We start from the raw sequence: 15,758 nt of genomic DNA, 5'->3' as shown, positions 1-15,758 counted from the left end.
GAGCAGAGAGGTTTTGCATTTGACTCTCTCTCCTTAGAGCCTGGAGGCTGGGGGTATCGCTGCTCCCCTGTTTCCAGTTTCGGGGTTGACGGCCCCTCCAAGTATCACAGTACCAGAGGATTTGCCTGGACACGGGACCGAGTTCCCACCACGAACAGATAAGACCAAACAAATGTTTACTGCTGTTGCTAAAAGACTGTGCTGTATCTAAGTGACCCTAAATGAGAGAGCATTGTTTTAAGCTGGGGAACCAGGTTAGTTGGCCAGCAGCTGTTAGAGAGACTGATTCTATGTGTAGTTAGATCCCTGAAAGGGATAGGATTTTGTTTATATAATTTGGTTTCTTTTTACTTGAAATAACAGTGTGGGAAATACTGTAACAATGAAATGAGTGAACTGCTGAATGAAAGTATCTGAGTACCTCTAACCTACACATGTTAAAGCTGCAGTACCTTACTTGGATGAAAATAAAGCAGGCAGAAGCCTGAGTTAAGCAGCTTAATACTTTGCATGATCCTGTTTTTGTATTAAATAACCCTAGAAGACTGTGTCGGGAAGAACCCAGACAGACGTCAGCACTACAAAAGAGGGGCGTTTGTCACAATATATATATATATAATGTGTATGTGTGGTGTATATATATGTGTGGTGTGTGTGTGCGTGTATGTATGTATATATAGATACATATATATATATAAATATATATATATATATGTGTGATATATATATTGTGACAAACGGCTTACTCCGGGGCTCCGTCGTTTGTCCGGGACTGTTTAGAACACGGTCTTTTAGGGTAGGTTAAATGATGAGGCGTCACGTACTGTTCCTTTAAACAGGCTATGCCTGGTTTATTCAGTCCCAGGCACTGAGACTGCCACAGTGCATACAACAGAAAACAGATCAAAACAAAAGCTGCTCACCTGAGCGATAACTTAACTTAGATATCCCTGACTCAGGGTTGGAAGTGGCTTTTCCACTTCCAACATCAAACATGGTACTTTTGCAGTCTTACACAAATGAACAGAAAGATTGAACCTGTTTGGGGAAGAGGCTTCTCCCCTCTGTAGTTCAGCAGCCTTCCAGCCTCCTGGCTCTTGTGGGGAGACCAGAGCAAACAGGAAATCAGTCTTTCATACCTGATTCCTAATTAGCATGACAGGTGACAGAAATCAGGCAGCAGACAAACTCTGGTCTGGATCTCTCATCCCTCAGTTCCAGCGCTTGCCAAACTGTGGGATGGAGTGTATGTATTATAAGGCTGCACTCCCAGGCCAAACAGGATAGAAACTGTCTAGTATCCTGGGAGCCCTATATACGGAATTTATTACCATCCCCTGGTTTCTGTCACATATCCTCCCCCCCAGCTCAGACCTCGAGGGATGAGCGACCATGGATATTAGGGAGTGCATCCTTGACAACCCGTCAGCATTGCCATGTTTGTGCCCTGACCTGTGTTCCACAGAAAATTTAAAGGGTTGTAGGCTTAGGAACCACCTGGTCACTCTAGCATTCTTTTCCCTGTTTTGACACATCCAGGTAAGGGGTGCATGATCTGTGACCAACCGGAATTTTCTCCCCAACAGGTAGTATTTGAGCGTCTCTACAGCCCACTTTATTGCGAGACACTCTTTCTCTACTATGGAGTAATTTTTCTCCTGGGGATTTAGTTTCCTACTTAAATAAAGGATGGGGTGCTCCTCACCTTGAGACTCCTGGGAGAGTACCGCCCCCAGCCCTACCTCAGATGCGTCGGTTTGGACTACGAACTCTTTGGAGAAGTCAGGTGTGACCAACACTGGTTGGGCACAGAGAGCTTCTTTCAGGCTTCTAAAGGCCTGTTCGGTTTCGGGGGACCACTTTACCATTAGCGGTCCTCTTGCTTTTGTGAGGTCAGTTAGTGGGGTTGCCTTAGTTGCAAAATTGGGAATAAACCTTCTATAGTACCCAATTAAGCCCAAAAAGGTCCTTACTTGTTTTTTTGTAACTGGCCTTGGCCAATTTTGTATCGCCTCCACTTTGAGTGTTTGGGGTTTGAGTAAACCTCTGCCAATAGAATATCCCAGATACTTGGCCTCCTCCAGACCAATAGTGCATTTAGCGGGGTTAGCAGTTAGTCCAGCAGACCGGACTGCGTCAAGCACAGCTTGGACCTTTGGAAGGTGGGATTGCCAATCTTCACTATGGATTACCACATCATCCAGGTAGGCGGCAGCATACCGAGCATGTGGTTTTAAAATTTTATCCATCATTCTTTGGAATGTGGCGGGAGCTCCATGTAAGCCAAAAGGCAACACCTTATACTGAAAGAGGCCGTCTGGGGTTGAGAAGGCTGTCTTTTCTTTTGCCCTTTCTGTGAGGGGAACCTGCCAGTACCCTTTTGTTAGGTCTAGGGTTGTGAGATATCGGGCTTTGCCCAGTCTCTCTACAAGTTCATCTACCCTGGGCATAGGATAAGTATCAAATTTTGACACCGCGTTTAGTTTCCGGTAGTCATTACAAAACCTTGTTGTACCATCTGGCTTTGGGACTAAGACTATAGGGCTGTTCCACCCACTTTGGGATTCCTCAATTACACCTAGTTTTAGCATTTTTTTAACCTCTAAACTTATAGCCTTTCTTTTGGCCTCTGGGATTCGGTACGGTTTAAGGTTAACTCGGACCCCCGGTTCAGAGACTAAGTCATGTTCAATTACGCTAGTTCTACCTGGCCGTATAGAGAAGATTTCTTTGTTTCTTTTCACTAAATTCTGAACCTCTCGTTTCTGATGAACAGACAGGGTTTCAGCTATTCTAACCTCTGGGTCAGTTTCTTGATTCTCTGACGGACCTGGGGGTACTAGGGTTAACAAGACTTCTCTATCTTTCCAGGGCTTGAGTAGGTTTATATGGTAAATTTGCTCAGGTTTCCTCCTACCTGGCTGTCTTACCTTATAATTTACTTCTCCCACTCTTTCCAAGACCTCATATGGCCCATGCCATTTAGCAAGGAATTTACTCTCCACGGTGGGAACTAGAACTAGTACCCTATCACCTGGAGAAAAAATTCTGACCCTAGCACCCTTATTATATGTATTCCTCTGTGCTTCTTGAGCTTTCTCCATGTGTTCCCTCATTATGGGTAGGACTGCAGCAATGCGGTCCTGCATCTGGGCAACATGCTCTATTACACTTCTGTAAGGGGTAACCTCGTGTTCCCAAGTCTCTTTGGCTATATCCAGTAAGCCCCTTGGGTGTCGGCCATACAATAGTTCAAACGGGGAGAAGCCTGTGGATGATTGGGGAACTTCCCTAATGGCAAATAACAGGTACGGTAACAAACAATCCCAGTTTTTCCCATCTTTATCAACCGCCCGCCGTAACATGCTCTTTAAGGTTTTATTGAACCTTTCCACTAAACCATCTGTTTGTGGATGATAGACTGAGGTTCTGAGATGCTTGATTTTTAGGAGTTTACATAGCTCTTTCGTTACTTGGGACATAAATGGTGTTCCCTGGTCAGATAGAATCTCTTTAGGAATCCCGACCCGGGAAAACAGAACTACTAACTCTTTTGCTATGTTTTTAGCTGAGGTGCTACGTAGGGGAACTGCCTCCGGATATCGGGTGGCATAATCTAATATTACCAATATATGCTGATGTCCCCTAGCAGACTTTATTAGGGGTCCTACTAGATCCATAGCAATCCGGTCAAATGGTACCTCTATTATGGGAAGGGGTACCAATGGGCTGCGGTACGCCTTGAACGGGGCGGTGATCTGACATTCTGGGCATGAGGAACAATAATTCGTAATTTCTGCCAGAACCCCAGGCCAATAGAAGCTTCGGAGAACCTTTTCTTTTGTCTTTTCCACCCCTAGGTGTCCCCCCAATGGATGACTATGTGCGAGGTGTAATACTACGTTACGGAATGTCCGTGGTACCAACAATTGTTTAGTTGTAACTGATTTCCTTTTATCAACCCGATATACTAGGTCGTTCTCTACCTCGAAGTAGGGGTAAGCAAGTGACCTATCTGGTTGGCCAGGAGTACTATTCTGGTCCCGTATATTTCCCCTTGCTACCGCTAATGTGGGGTCCTCCCACTGGGCCTTCTTAAAACTCCCAGGACTGACCTCTAGGTCAGCGAGGGTCTTATCCGGTTCTGGGGTGGTAAGTGTCTGCTCAACATCTTGATTTGGGGTATTCCCTACCAAAGTAGTGATGGGGAAGGGAATTTTACAGCACTCCTCCTTTTCCCCCTTCTTATTTGGGCCCTCGTCAACCTCCATTTCTGAAAAAGGGAAAGGATTTGTTTCTTCTAATACTTTGTTATGGTCCGCTATTGAACTCTGGGCGCTATTCTGAGCGGGGGACCACATTTTTAGAAAATGGGGAAAGTCGGTCCCTATTAACACATCATGTGCCAGTTTGGGTACAATACCCACCTTGAAATCTAAAGAACCAAACTCTGTTTCAAAAAAAACATCAACAGTGGAATATTCATGATTATCCCCATGTATACAACAAATTGCCACTCTTTGTGAACTGTTTCCCTGTTTCTTCTTAATGGGCAAGAGGTATTCGGACACTAGTGTGACCATGCTCCCAGAGTCAAGAAGTGCCCGAACCCTCTTACCATTAACCTTTACAAATGCCCACAGATGGTTATTCAAGGGGTCCTCTGGGCTAGGGCCCATACATTGGGACAACAGCGAATAAGGTTCCACGCTGTTGCATTGCATGGGCTCATAATTTAGTGGGCAGATTTTTGCTGTGTGGCCCCTCTCATGACAATTTACACATTTAGGTACATAGTCTGTGTCCCACTAAGAGCCTTTTCCCGGCTCCCCATGTTGGCTATTGCCCTTAGTGTGCGAACCACTGTTGCTGGTGCTGCGTGAAGGTGGTCGCCGCTCTTCAGCGCCCCTTAACCCCGGTACCCTTTTACCGTCTCTGGAAGAGTCCTGGAACCTCGGGTAGTGGGGTTGCTCCACGACTGTGGGTTGCGGGTGCTCTTCTGCTGCATTGTACCTTTCTACGAGGGCCACAAGCTCATCCGCATTGTGGGGGTCACTCCGACTGACCCAACGGCGTAAGGCAGAGGGAAGTTTCCTCAAGAACTGGTCCATGACCAACCGTTCCACGATGTGGCTGGCTGAGTTGATCTCGGGTTGTAGCCACTTCCGGGCGAGGTGGATGAGGTCATACATCTGGCTTCGGGTGGCTTTATCCATCGTGAAGGACCATGCGTGAAACCTTTGGGCGCGAACAGCCGTGGTTACGCCGAGGCGGGCGAGGATCTCGAACTTCAATTTTGCATAGACGTTAGCTTCGGCTGGCTCTAGATCAAAGTAAGCCTTCTGGGGTTCGCCGCTTAGGAAGGGTGCGATTAGACCAGCCCACTCAGCTTCTGGCCATCCCTCTCTCTGTGCCGTGCGTTCAAACGTGAGAAGATAGGCTTCCACATCATCCGAGGGTCCCATCTTCTGAAGGTAGTGGCTTGCCCTGGTCATTTTCGGAACTGGGGCTGCCGCTGCCAGTGGAAGGTTACTGATAGTCCCCCTCAGGATCTCGAGTTCCTGCTGTAAGCCCTGAGCGAACCGCTGTTGCTCCTCTCTCAGCAAGCGGTTTGTCTCTTGCTGGTTTGCATTCGCGTTTTGCAGGGCTTCATTCGTCTGTTGCTGGTTTGCATTCGCCTGTTGCTGGTTGGCATTCGCCTGTTGCTGGTTGGCATTAATCTCTTGCTGGGCTATTAGCAGCTGTTGATGGGCTGCATTCGTCTGCTGCTGGTTTGCATTAGTTTCTTGCTGGGCTATTAACAGCTGTTGCTGGGTTTCATTCGCGTCTTTCTGGGCAGCGACATTGCGTACCAGCGCACCCACCACGTCTTCCATCTTGTTTGCAGAGGATGAAAAAAACTTTTTTTTTTTTTTTTTCAAAGTTCTTCAACCCGCAGACCCCCTAGTGCTCTGCCCGCATTCTCCACCATATGTGACAAACGGCTTACTCCGGGGCTCCGTCGTTTGTCCGGGACTGTTTAGAACACGGTCTTTTAGGGTAGGTTAAATGATGAGGCGTCACGTACTGTTCCTTTAAACAGGCTATGCCTGGTTTATTCAGTCCCAGGCCATGAGACTGCCACAGTGCATACAACAGAAAACAGATCAAAACAAAAGCTGCTCACCTGAGCGATAACTTAACTTAGATATCCCTGACTCAGGGTTGGAAGTGGCTTTTCCACTTCCAACATCAAAACACGGTACTTTTGCAGTCTTACACAAATGAACAGAAAGATTGAACCTGTTTGGGGAAGAGGCTTCTCCCCTCTGTAGTTCAGCAGCCTTCCAGCCTCCTGGCTCTTGTGGGGAGACCAGAGCAAACAGGAAATCAGTCTTTCATACCTGATTCCTAATTAGCATGACAGGTGACAGAAATCAGGCAGCAGACAAACTCTGGTCTGGATCTCTCATCCCTCAGTTCCAGCACTTGCCAAACTGTGGGATGGAGTGTATGTATTATAAGGCTGCACTCCCAGGCCAAACAGGATAGAAACTGTCTAGTATCCTGGGAGCCCTATATACGGAATTTATTACCATCCCCTGGTTTCTGTCACAATATATATATATATGTATATATGTGTGATATATATATATATATATATATATGTATGTATATGTGTGTGTGTATATATGTATGTGTGGTGTATATGGATGTGTGTGATGTGTGTGTGGTGTGTGCGTGTGAATATATTTATCAAAGTTGCACAATGTTAATAAATAATTTATTCTCACATGTCTTTTTTTTTTTCATTTTTAAATATTATATAATACACACACACACACACACACACACACACACACACACACACACACACACACACACACACACACACACACACACACACACACACACACACACACACACACACACACACACAGCTACCAAGTGACAAACACACACAGTGATACCCGCCTACCAAGCGCGCTTGCTGTCTCCTCTGCCAGGACAGCGAAAAGCTCCTGGTAGAGCGAGCGGCAGCAAGCAAGAGCGAGCAGCAGCACCTAAGCGCTTACTATGTCCCAGGCCAGAGGAACTATAGCAGCGCTGATTACAGATGCAGGGGCTTTGTGCATCTGTTCAGCCCGGCTCAGCGACGCTGAGAGAGGGAGGCCCGGCGCGCACGCTGGAGGAGCAGCACCGGGAGACTGAGAGAGAGAGTGAGGTGAGAGAGTGATGTCAGAGAGAGAGAGTGAGGTCAGAGAGAGAGAGAGTGAGGTCAGAGAGAGAGAGAGTGAGGTCAGAGAGAGAGAGAGGTCAGAGAGAGAGTGAGGTCAGAGAGAGAGAGAGGTCAGAGAGAGAGAGTGAGGTCAGAGAGAGAGAGTGAGGTCAGAGAGAGAGAGTGAGGTCAGAGAGAGAGAGTGAGGTCAGAGAGAGAGAGTGAGGTCAGAGAGAGAGTGAGGTCAGAGAGAGAGTGAGGTCAGAGAGAGAGTGAGGTCAGAGAGAGAGTGAGGTCAGAGAGAGAGTGAGGTCAGAGAGAGAGTGAGGGAGGTCAGAGAGAGTGTGAGGTCAGAGAGAGTGTGAGGTCAGAGAGAGAGAGAGGTCTGAGAGAGAGAGAGTGAGAGAGAGAGTGAGGTCAGAGAGAGAGAGAGTGAGGTCAGAGAGAGAGAGAGTGAGGTCAGAGAGAGAGTGAGGTCAGAGAGAGTGAGGTCAGAGAGAGAGAGTGAGGTCAGAGAGAGTGAGAGTGTGTGAGAGAGACACCAACTGCGCACTGCAACTGTTAGGTATGTATATACACCTTTGTTTTTACTTTGGGCGCCGCGTAAAAATCCTGATCGCCTTGGGGAGCCTTGAAAAAATTCTGATTGCCTTGGGGAGCCTTGAACCGAAAAAGTTTGGGAACCACTGAGGTACAGAATCTACACACAACGCACAAACACAGCACACACACACATTCACACAACACCAAACACTGCAGACTGCCTCTTCAAACCCCCCCTCCCCTCCACGCCACACATCTCCCTCCCGCAACCGGACCGCGAGGCCGCGGCCTCCACTCACACACCATGGCAACGATGTCCCTCCCCCTATCCCGCTACCTCACACAGTGTAGCTCCCGCGAACCGCACAGCACGCCACATCTCCTGCACCTCACACAGCTCCCTACCGCAACCGGACCGCGAAGCCCCCTACCCCGCTACACCATGCCACCAATGTCCCTCCCCCTATCCCGCTACCTCACACAGTGTAGCTCCCGCGGACCGCACAGCACGCCTCACATCTCCTGCACCTGACACATCTCCCTCCGCAACCGGACCGCGAGGCCCCCTACCCCGCTACACCATGCCACCAATGTCCCTCCCCCTATCCCGCTACCTCACACAGTGTAGCTCCCGCGAACCGCACAGCACGCCTCATCTCCTGCACCTCACACAGCTCCCTACCGCAACCAGACCGCGAGCCCCCTACCCCGCTACACCATGCCACCAATGTCCCTCCCCCTATCCCGCTAGCTCACACAGTGTAGCTCCCGCGAACCGCACAGCACGCCTCACATCTCCTGCACCTCACACATCTCCCTACCGCAACCGGACCGCGAGGCCCCCTACCCCGCTACACCATGCCACCAATGTCCCTCCCCCTATCCCGCTACCTCACACAGTGTAGCTCCCGCGGACCGCACAGCACGCCTCACATCTCCTGCACCTCACACATCTCCCTACCGCAACCGGACCGCGAGGCCGCGGCCTACACTCACACACCATGGCAACGATGTCCCTCCCCCTATCCCGCTACCTCACACAGTGTAGCTCCCGCGGACCGCACAGCACGCCACATCTCCTGCACCTCACACAGCTCCCTACCGCAACCGGACCGCGAGGCCGCGGCCTACACTCACACACCATGGCAACGATGTCCTCCCCCTATCCCGCTACCTCACACAGTGTAGCTCCCGCGGACCGCACAGCACGCCTCATCTCCTGCACCTCACACAGCTCCCTACCGCAACCGGACCGCGAGGCCGCGGCCTACACTCACACACCATGCCACCAATGTTCCTCCCCTATCCCGCTACCTCACACAGTGTATGACAACACCTACCACTGGAAATCAGATGTTCGTTGAAATAAAATTTGTTTTCCTAACTATTTTACTGTCTGTATAATGTACACAACACTCACCCACACAAAACCCCCTCATACACACACACACACACACACGCAAACATCCTGTCATTCTATGCCACACACTACACTCAAAAACATGCCATTTTTAACATGTGTATGACCAACAACACGCACTCACACACGTCACACACACAACATGCCTCATACACACACGCCATCACACACCAGCAACACACACACATGCTCTCACACACACCACACACCATGCCACCGATGTCACTCCCGCTATCCCGCTACCTCACACACACTACCTCCCGCGGAACAACCAGCACGCCTGACATCTCCTGCACCTCACACATCTCCCTCCGCAACCGGACCGCGACGCCGCGGACTACAGTCAAACAGCATGCCACCAATGTCACTCCCGCTACCTCACACACTGTATGACAACACCTACCACTGAAACTCAGCTGTTCCTTACAATAAAATATGTTTTCCTAACAATTTCACTGTCTGTATAATCTACTATATATTTGTGAAAGCACTGTATGTCTGCGTCCCTAGCGGCAATCTCATTGGTCCCTTGGCCCGCCCGCCCCCGCACACCTCTCATTGGACTCACACACTCACACCACCCCCTTGGCCCACCCCCCACACCTCTCATTGGGCTCACACACTCACACCACCCCCTTGGCCCGCCCCCCACACCTCTCATTGGCCTGAGGCGGAGTGACGGGCCAAAGGTCCAAAAAAAAAAAAAAACACACACACACATATATATCTCTGTCCTCTCCCCCCCCCCATCACACTCACCTCCCCCCCTCCCCGGTGCTCACCTCCCTCCCCCTCCACTCCCTCCCCGGCGGGGGGACACGCGCCCACCTAAGACGCGCCCGGAAGCCGCTCCACTCCCGCACTCACCTCCCTCCCGCTCTTACCTCCCGCACTCACCTCCCGCTCCACTCCCTCTACACTCCACTCCCTCCCGCTACACACCACTCCCTCCCGCTCCACTCCCGCACTCACCTCCCTTCCACTCACCTCCCTCCCGCTACACACCACTCCCTCCCGCTACACACCACTCCCTCCCGCTCCATTCCCTCCCGCTCCACTCCCTCCCCGCTCCACTCACGTCCCTCCCGCTCCATTCCCTCGCGCTCCATTCCCTCCCGCTCCACTCACCTCCCTCCCGCTCCACTCCGTCCCCGGCGGGGAACAGGCTGCCACGCGGCGCGTAAGATGGCGGACCCCCTTCCTCCCTCGCGGCGCCGAGTAAGAAGATGGCGGCGGCCGGAAGTACAGGTAGGTGTCGCTCCCCCACCTCCCCCCCACCTGTGGCGCCGCACGAAACTGAGAAAGGGCGCATCACGGGTGTGTGTGTGTGTGTGTGTGTGTGTATGTGTGTCACTGCCCCTCCTCCTGTCCACTGCCCCCCCTCCTGTCCACTGCCCCCCCTCCTGTCCACTGCCCCCCCTCCTGTCCACAGCCCCCCCTCCTGTCCACAGCCCCCCCCTCCTGTCCACAGCCCCCCCCTCCTGTCCACAGCCCCCCCTCCTGTCCACAGCCCCCCCCTCCTGTCCACAGCCCCCCCCCTCCTGTCCACTGCCCCCCCCTCCTGTCCACTGCCCCCCCTCTCCTGTCCACTGCCCCCCTCTTCTGTCCACTGCCCCCCCTCTCCTGTCCACTGCCCCCCTCTCCTGTCCACTGCCCCCCCTCTCCTGTCCACTGCCCCCCTCTCCTGTCCACTGCCCCCGCTCTCCTGTCCACTGCCCCCCCTCTCCTGTCCACTGCCCCCCCCTCTCCTGTCCACTGCCCCCCCTCTCCTGTCCACTGCCCCCCCTCTCCTGTCCACTGCCCCCCCTCTCCTGTCCACTGTCCCCCCCTCTCCTGTCCACTGCCCCCCCCTCTCCTGTCCACTGCTCCCCCTCCTGTCCACTGCCCCCCCCCTCCTGTCCACTGTCCTCCCTCCTGTCCACTGTCCACTGCCCCCCCCTCCTGTCCACTGCCCCCCCTGTCCACTGCCCCCCCTCCTGTCCACTGCCCCCCCCTCCTGTCCACTGCCCTCCCCTCCTGTCCACTGCCCCCCCCTCCTGTCCACTGCCCCCCCCCTCCTGTCCACTGCCCCCCCCCTCCTGTCCACTGCCCCCCCCTCCTGTCCACTGCCCCCCCCTCCTGTCCACATCCCCCCCCCCTTCCCACCCCCCCCTTCCCACCGCCTCCCCCCCTCCCCCCTTCCCACCGCCTCCCCCCCCTCCCCCCCTTCCCACCGCCTCCCCCCCCTCCCCCCCCTTCCCACCGCCTCCCCCCCCTCCCCCCCTTCCCACCGCCTCCCCCCCTTCCCACCGCCTCCCCCCCCTTCCACCGCCTCCCCCCCCTTCCCACCGCCTCCCCCCCCCTTCCCACCGCCTCCCCCCCCTTCCCACCGCCTCCCCCCCCCTTCCCACCGCCTCCCCCCCCCTTCCCACCGCCTCCCCCCCCCTTCCCACCGCCTCCCCCCCCCCCTTCCCACCGCCTCCCTCCCTTCCCACCGCCTCCCCCCCCCCTTCCACCCCCTTCCCCCCCCTTCCCACCGCCTCCCCCCCCTTCCCACCCCCTTCCCACCGCCTCCCCCCCCTTCCCACCCCCTTTCCCACCGCCTCCCCCCCCTTCCCACCCCCTCCCCCACCCCCCCCGCTCCCCCCCTTCCCACCGCCTCCCACCCTTCCCACCCCCTTCCCACCGCCTCCCCACACTTCCCACCCCCTTCCCACCGCCTCCCCACCCTTCCCACCCCCCCTCCCACCGCCACCCCCCCCTTCCCACCGCCCGCCCTCCTTCCCACCGCCCCCCCTCCTTCCCACCCCCTCCCCCTTCCCTCCCCCTTCCCACCGCTTTCCACCACCTCCCCCCTCCCCACCACCTCCCCCCCTTCCCAATCTCTCCGCTCCCCTCCCATCCACCCCCCTCCCCTCCACCCCTTTCCCCTCCCTTCCCCTCCCACACTTCCACCCCTTCCCCCCCTCCTCTAACCCTTCCCCCCCTCCTCTAACCCTTCCCCCCCTCCTCTAACCCTTCCCCCCCTCCTCTAACCCTTCCCCCCCCCCTCCTCTAACCCTTCCCCCCCCCCTCCTCTAACCCTTCCCCCCCCCTCCTCTAACCCTTCCCCCCTCCTCCACCCCTTGCCCCCCTCCTCCACCCCTTGCTCCCCTCCTCCACCCCCTCCTCCCCTTCCCGCCGCCCTTCGCCTTCCTGCCCGCCTTACCGCCTCCCCACCCCCGCCTCTGCCTTTCACCCGCCCTTACTCCGGCCGCCTCTGCCTTTCACCCACCGCCTCACAGCCGCTGCATGCACTCAACAGACACCCGCCACACTCGACACATACCTGCCGCCACACACACCTGCTGCCTCCCGCCCCTACGCACCGACATCACTGACCCACCGCCTCACACCCTAACAGGACCCCCACTCACACACAGCACTCACAACCCACGCGCCACCCGCCGCCTCACACCCTAGCAGGACCCCCACTCACAGACAGCACTCACAACCCACGCGCCACCCGCCGCCTCACACCCTAGCAGGACACCCACTCGCAGACAGCACTCACAACCCACGCGCCACCCGCCGCCTCACACCCTAGCAGGACCCCCACTCACAGACAGCACTCACAACCCACGCGCCACCCACCGCCTCACACCCTAGCAGGACACCCACTCGCAGACAGCACTCACAACCCACGCGCCACCCGCCGCCTCACACCCTAGCAGGACCCACACTCAGACAGCACTCACAACCCACGTACCACACGCCGCCTCACACCATGCAGGACCCCCACTCGCAGACAGCACTCACAACCCACGCTCCACCTGCCGCCTCACACCCTAGCAGGACACACGCCTCACATTTTTACATCACTTATGGCACCAAAATATACATTGTACTGTGGTGTGGTTACAATAAACCATTTTTATACAACATCGTATTACATTTTCTTCCATCTTTCTTTTCAATATTATTATCCAACCTTTTCAACAAACAGTCACCTATTGTTCCACAATTTATAAATAATACTACCTATTACGCATTTACATCCCGGGCAACGCCGGGTCTCTCAGCTAGTATATATATATATATACTAGCTGAGAGACCCGGCGTTGCCCGTGAGTTAAATTTCCCGCTAGGAAAGGGGGGGGGCAGAGGGGGGGAAAAGGGGGAGGAAAGGGGGGGGGGAGAGGGAGGGTGGGGGACAGTGGACAGGAGGAGGGTGGGGGGGGACAGAGGACAGGAGGAGGGGAGGGGGGGGACAGTGGACAGGATAGGGGGACAGTGGACAGGAGGGGGGGCAGTGTATAGGAGAGGGGGGACAGTGGACAGGAGGGGGGGGCAGTGGACAGGAGGGGGGAGACAGTGGACAGGAGGGGGGGAGACAGTGGACAGGAGGGGGGGGGGAGACAGTGGACAGGAGCGGGGGGAGACAGTGGACAGGAGGGGGGAGACAGTGGACAGGAGGGGGGGGGAGACAGTGGACAGGAGGGGGGGGAGACAGTGGACAGGAGGGGGGGGAGACAGTGGACCAGTAGGGGGGGGGGGAGACAGTGGACCGGAGGGGGGGAGACAGTGGACAGGAAGGGGATGGGACAGTGAACAGGAGGGGACGGGACAGTGGACAGGAGGGGATGGGGACAGTGGACAGGAGGGGATGGGGACAGTGGACAGGAGGGGGACGGGACAGTGGACAGGAGGGGGACGGGACAGTGGACAGGAGGGGACGACAGTGGACAGGAGGGGGTGGGACAGTGGACAGGAGGGGACGGGACAGTGGACAGGAGGGGGCGGGACAGTGGACAGGAGGGGACAGGGACAGTGGACAGGGACAGTGGACAGGAGGGGGACGGGGACAGTGGACAGGAGGGAGATGGGGACAGTGGACAGGAGGGGATGGGGACAGTGGACAGGAGGGGGACGGGACAGTGGACAGGAGGGGGACGGGACAGTGGACAGGAGGGGGACGACAGTGGACAGGAGGGGGGTGGGACAGTGGACAGGAGGGGACGGGACAGTGGACAGGAGGGGGCGGGACAGTGGACAGGAGGGGACAGGGACAGTGGACAGGGACAGTGGACAGGAGGGGACGGGGACAGTGGACAGGAGGGGACGGGACAGTGGACAGGAGTGGGACGGGACAGTGGACAGGAGGGGGACGGGACAGTGGACAGGATGGGACGACAGTGGACAGGAGGGGTGGGACAGTGGACAGGAGGGGAGTGGAAGGAGGGGGAGTGGACGGGGGACAGTGGACAGGAGGGGTGGTGACAGTGGACAGGAGGGGGTGGGACGGGGGACAGTGGACAGGAGGTGGGGGTGACAGTGGACAGGAGGGGGGGGGTGACAGTGGACAGGAGGGGGGGTGACAGTGGACAGGAGGGGGGGGTGACAGTGGACATATGGGGGTGACAGTGGACCGGAGGGGGACGGGACAGTGGAGAGGAGTGGGACGGGACAGTGGACAGGAGGGGGGGGGACAGGGGACAGTGGACAGGAGTGGGACGACAGGTGGGAGGAGGGGGGTTGGGACAGTGGACAGGAGGGGGTGGGACAGTGGACAGGAGGGGGTGGGACAGTGGACAGGAGGGGGGTGGGACGGGGGACAGTGGACAGGAGGGGGGTGACAGTGGACAGGAGGGGGGTGGGACGGGGGGACAGTGGACAGGAGGTGGGGGGTGACAGTGGACAGGAGGGGGGGGGTGACAGTGGACAGGAGGGGGGGGTGACAGTGGACAGGAGGGGGGGGGGGTGACAGTGGACAGATGGGGGGGTGACAGTGGACCGGAGGGGGGGGGTGACAGTGGACCGGAGGGGGGGTGACAGTGGACCGGAGGGGGGTGACAGTGGACAGGAGGGGGGGGTGACATGTGGACAGGAGGGGGGGGGGTCAGTGGATAGGAGGGGGGGTGGGTTGGTTAAAATTTGCGGGTGCCTCCTCTCCACTCCCCCTGTATGTTTCTTTGCTCCCCCCTCTCTCTCCGCTCCTGACCCCCCCCCATGCGTAGCTCCGGTCCCCACCCTACAGTGTCTGACACACAGACAGTGACACACACACACACACAGTGTCCCACACACACACAGTGTCCCACACACAGTGACACACACACACACACACAGACACACACACAGTGACACACACAGTGACACACACAGTGACACACACAGTGACACACACACACACAGTGTCACACACACACACACACACACACACACAGTGACACACACACACACACATGTCACCTCTCGTTCCAGCCGCCGCCATCTTAGTTACTCCGCGAGGGAGGAAGGGGGGTCCTTCCGGGCGCCGCCATCTTAAGTGCCGCGTGGCACTGCGACTTAGGTGCCTGCCCACTGCCTGTCCGGCCACCGGGGGGGAGGTGAATGGAGCACGGGGGAGGTGAATGGAGCACAGGGAGGTGAATGGAGCACGGGGGAGGTGAGTGGAGCACGAGGGAGGTGAGTGGAGCACGAGGGAGGTGAGTGGAGCAAGGGGGAGTGGAGTGGAGCACGGGGGGGGGGGAGTGGAGCACGGGGGGAGGGGGGGAGGTGAGTGGAGCATGGGGGAGGTGAGTGGAGCACGAGGGGAGGTGAGTGGAGCAAGGGGGAGTGGAGTGGAGCACGGGGGGC

At 56.1% G+C, this 15,758-nt stretch overlaps 1 protein-coding gene across 4 annotated transcripts in view; it reads right to left on the bottom strand.

Moving 5' to 3' along the window:
* Nucleotides 1-15,644, bottom strand: part of LOC142497953 (uncharacterized) — a 153,275-nt gene extending 137,631 nt beyond the window's left edge. For all 4 annotated transcript variants that reach the window (XR_012802358.1, XR_012802359.1, XM_075606425.1 and 1 more), the window contains exon 1: nucleotides 15,372-15,644. Coding sequence is in view for 2 of the 4 variants with exons in the window: in XM_075606425.1 (XP_075462540.1) it covers nucleotides 15,372-15,393 (22 nt within the window). In the remaining 2 variants the exon portion in view is untranslated. The remainder of the gene's footprint in view (nucleotides 1-15,371) is intronic.
* Between the last annotated feature and the right edge of the window lie 114 nt (nucleotides 15,645-15,758).

The sequence above is a fragment of the Ascaphus truei genome, chromosome 6 (genome assembly GCF_040206685.1).
Source record: "Ascaphus truei isolate aAscTru1 chromosome 6, aAscTru1.hap1, whole genome shotgun sequence".
NCBI lineage: Eukaryota > Metazoa > Chordata > Amphibia > Anura > Ascaphidae > Ascaphus > Ascaphus truei.
Note: the sequence above shows the minus strand (reverse complement) of the source record. Positions and strands in the feature narration are given on the sequence as shown.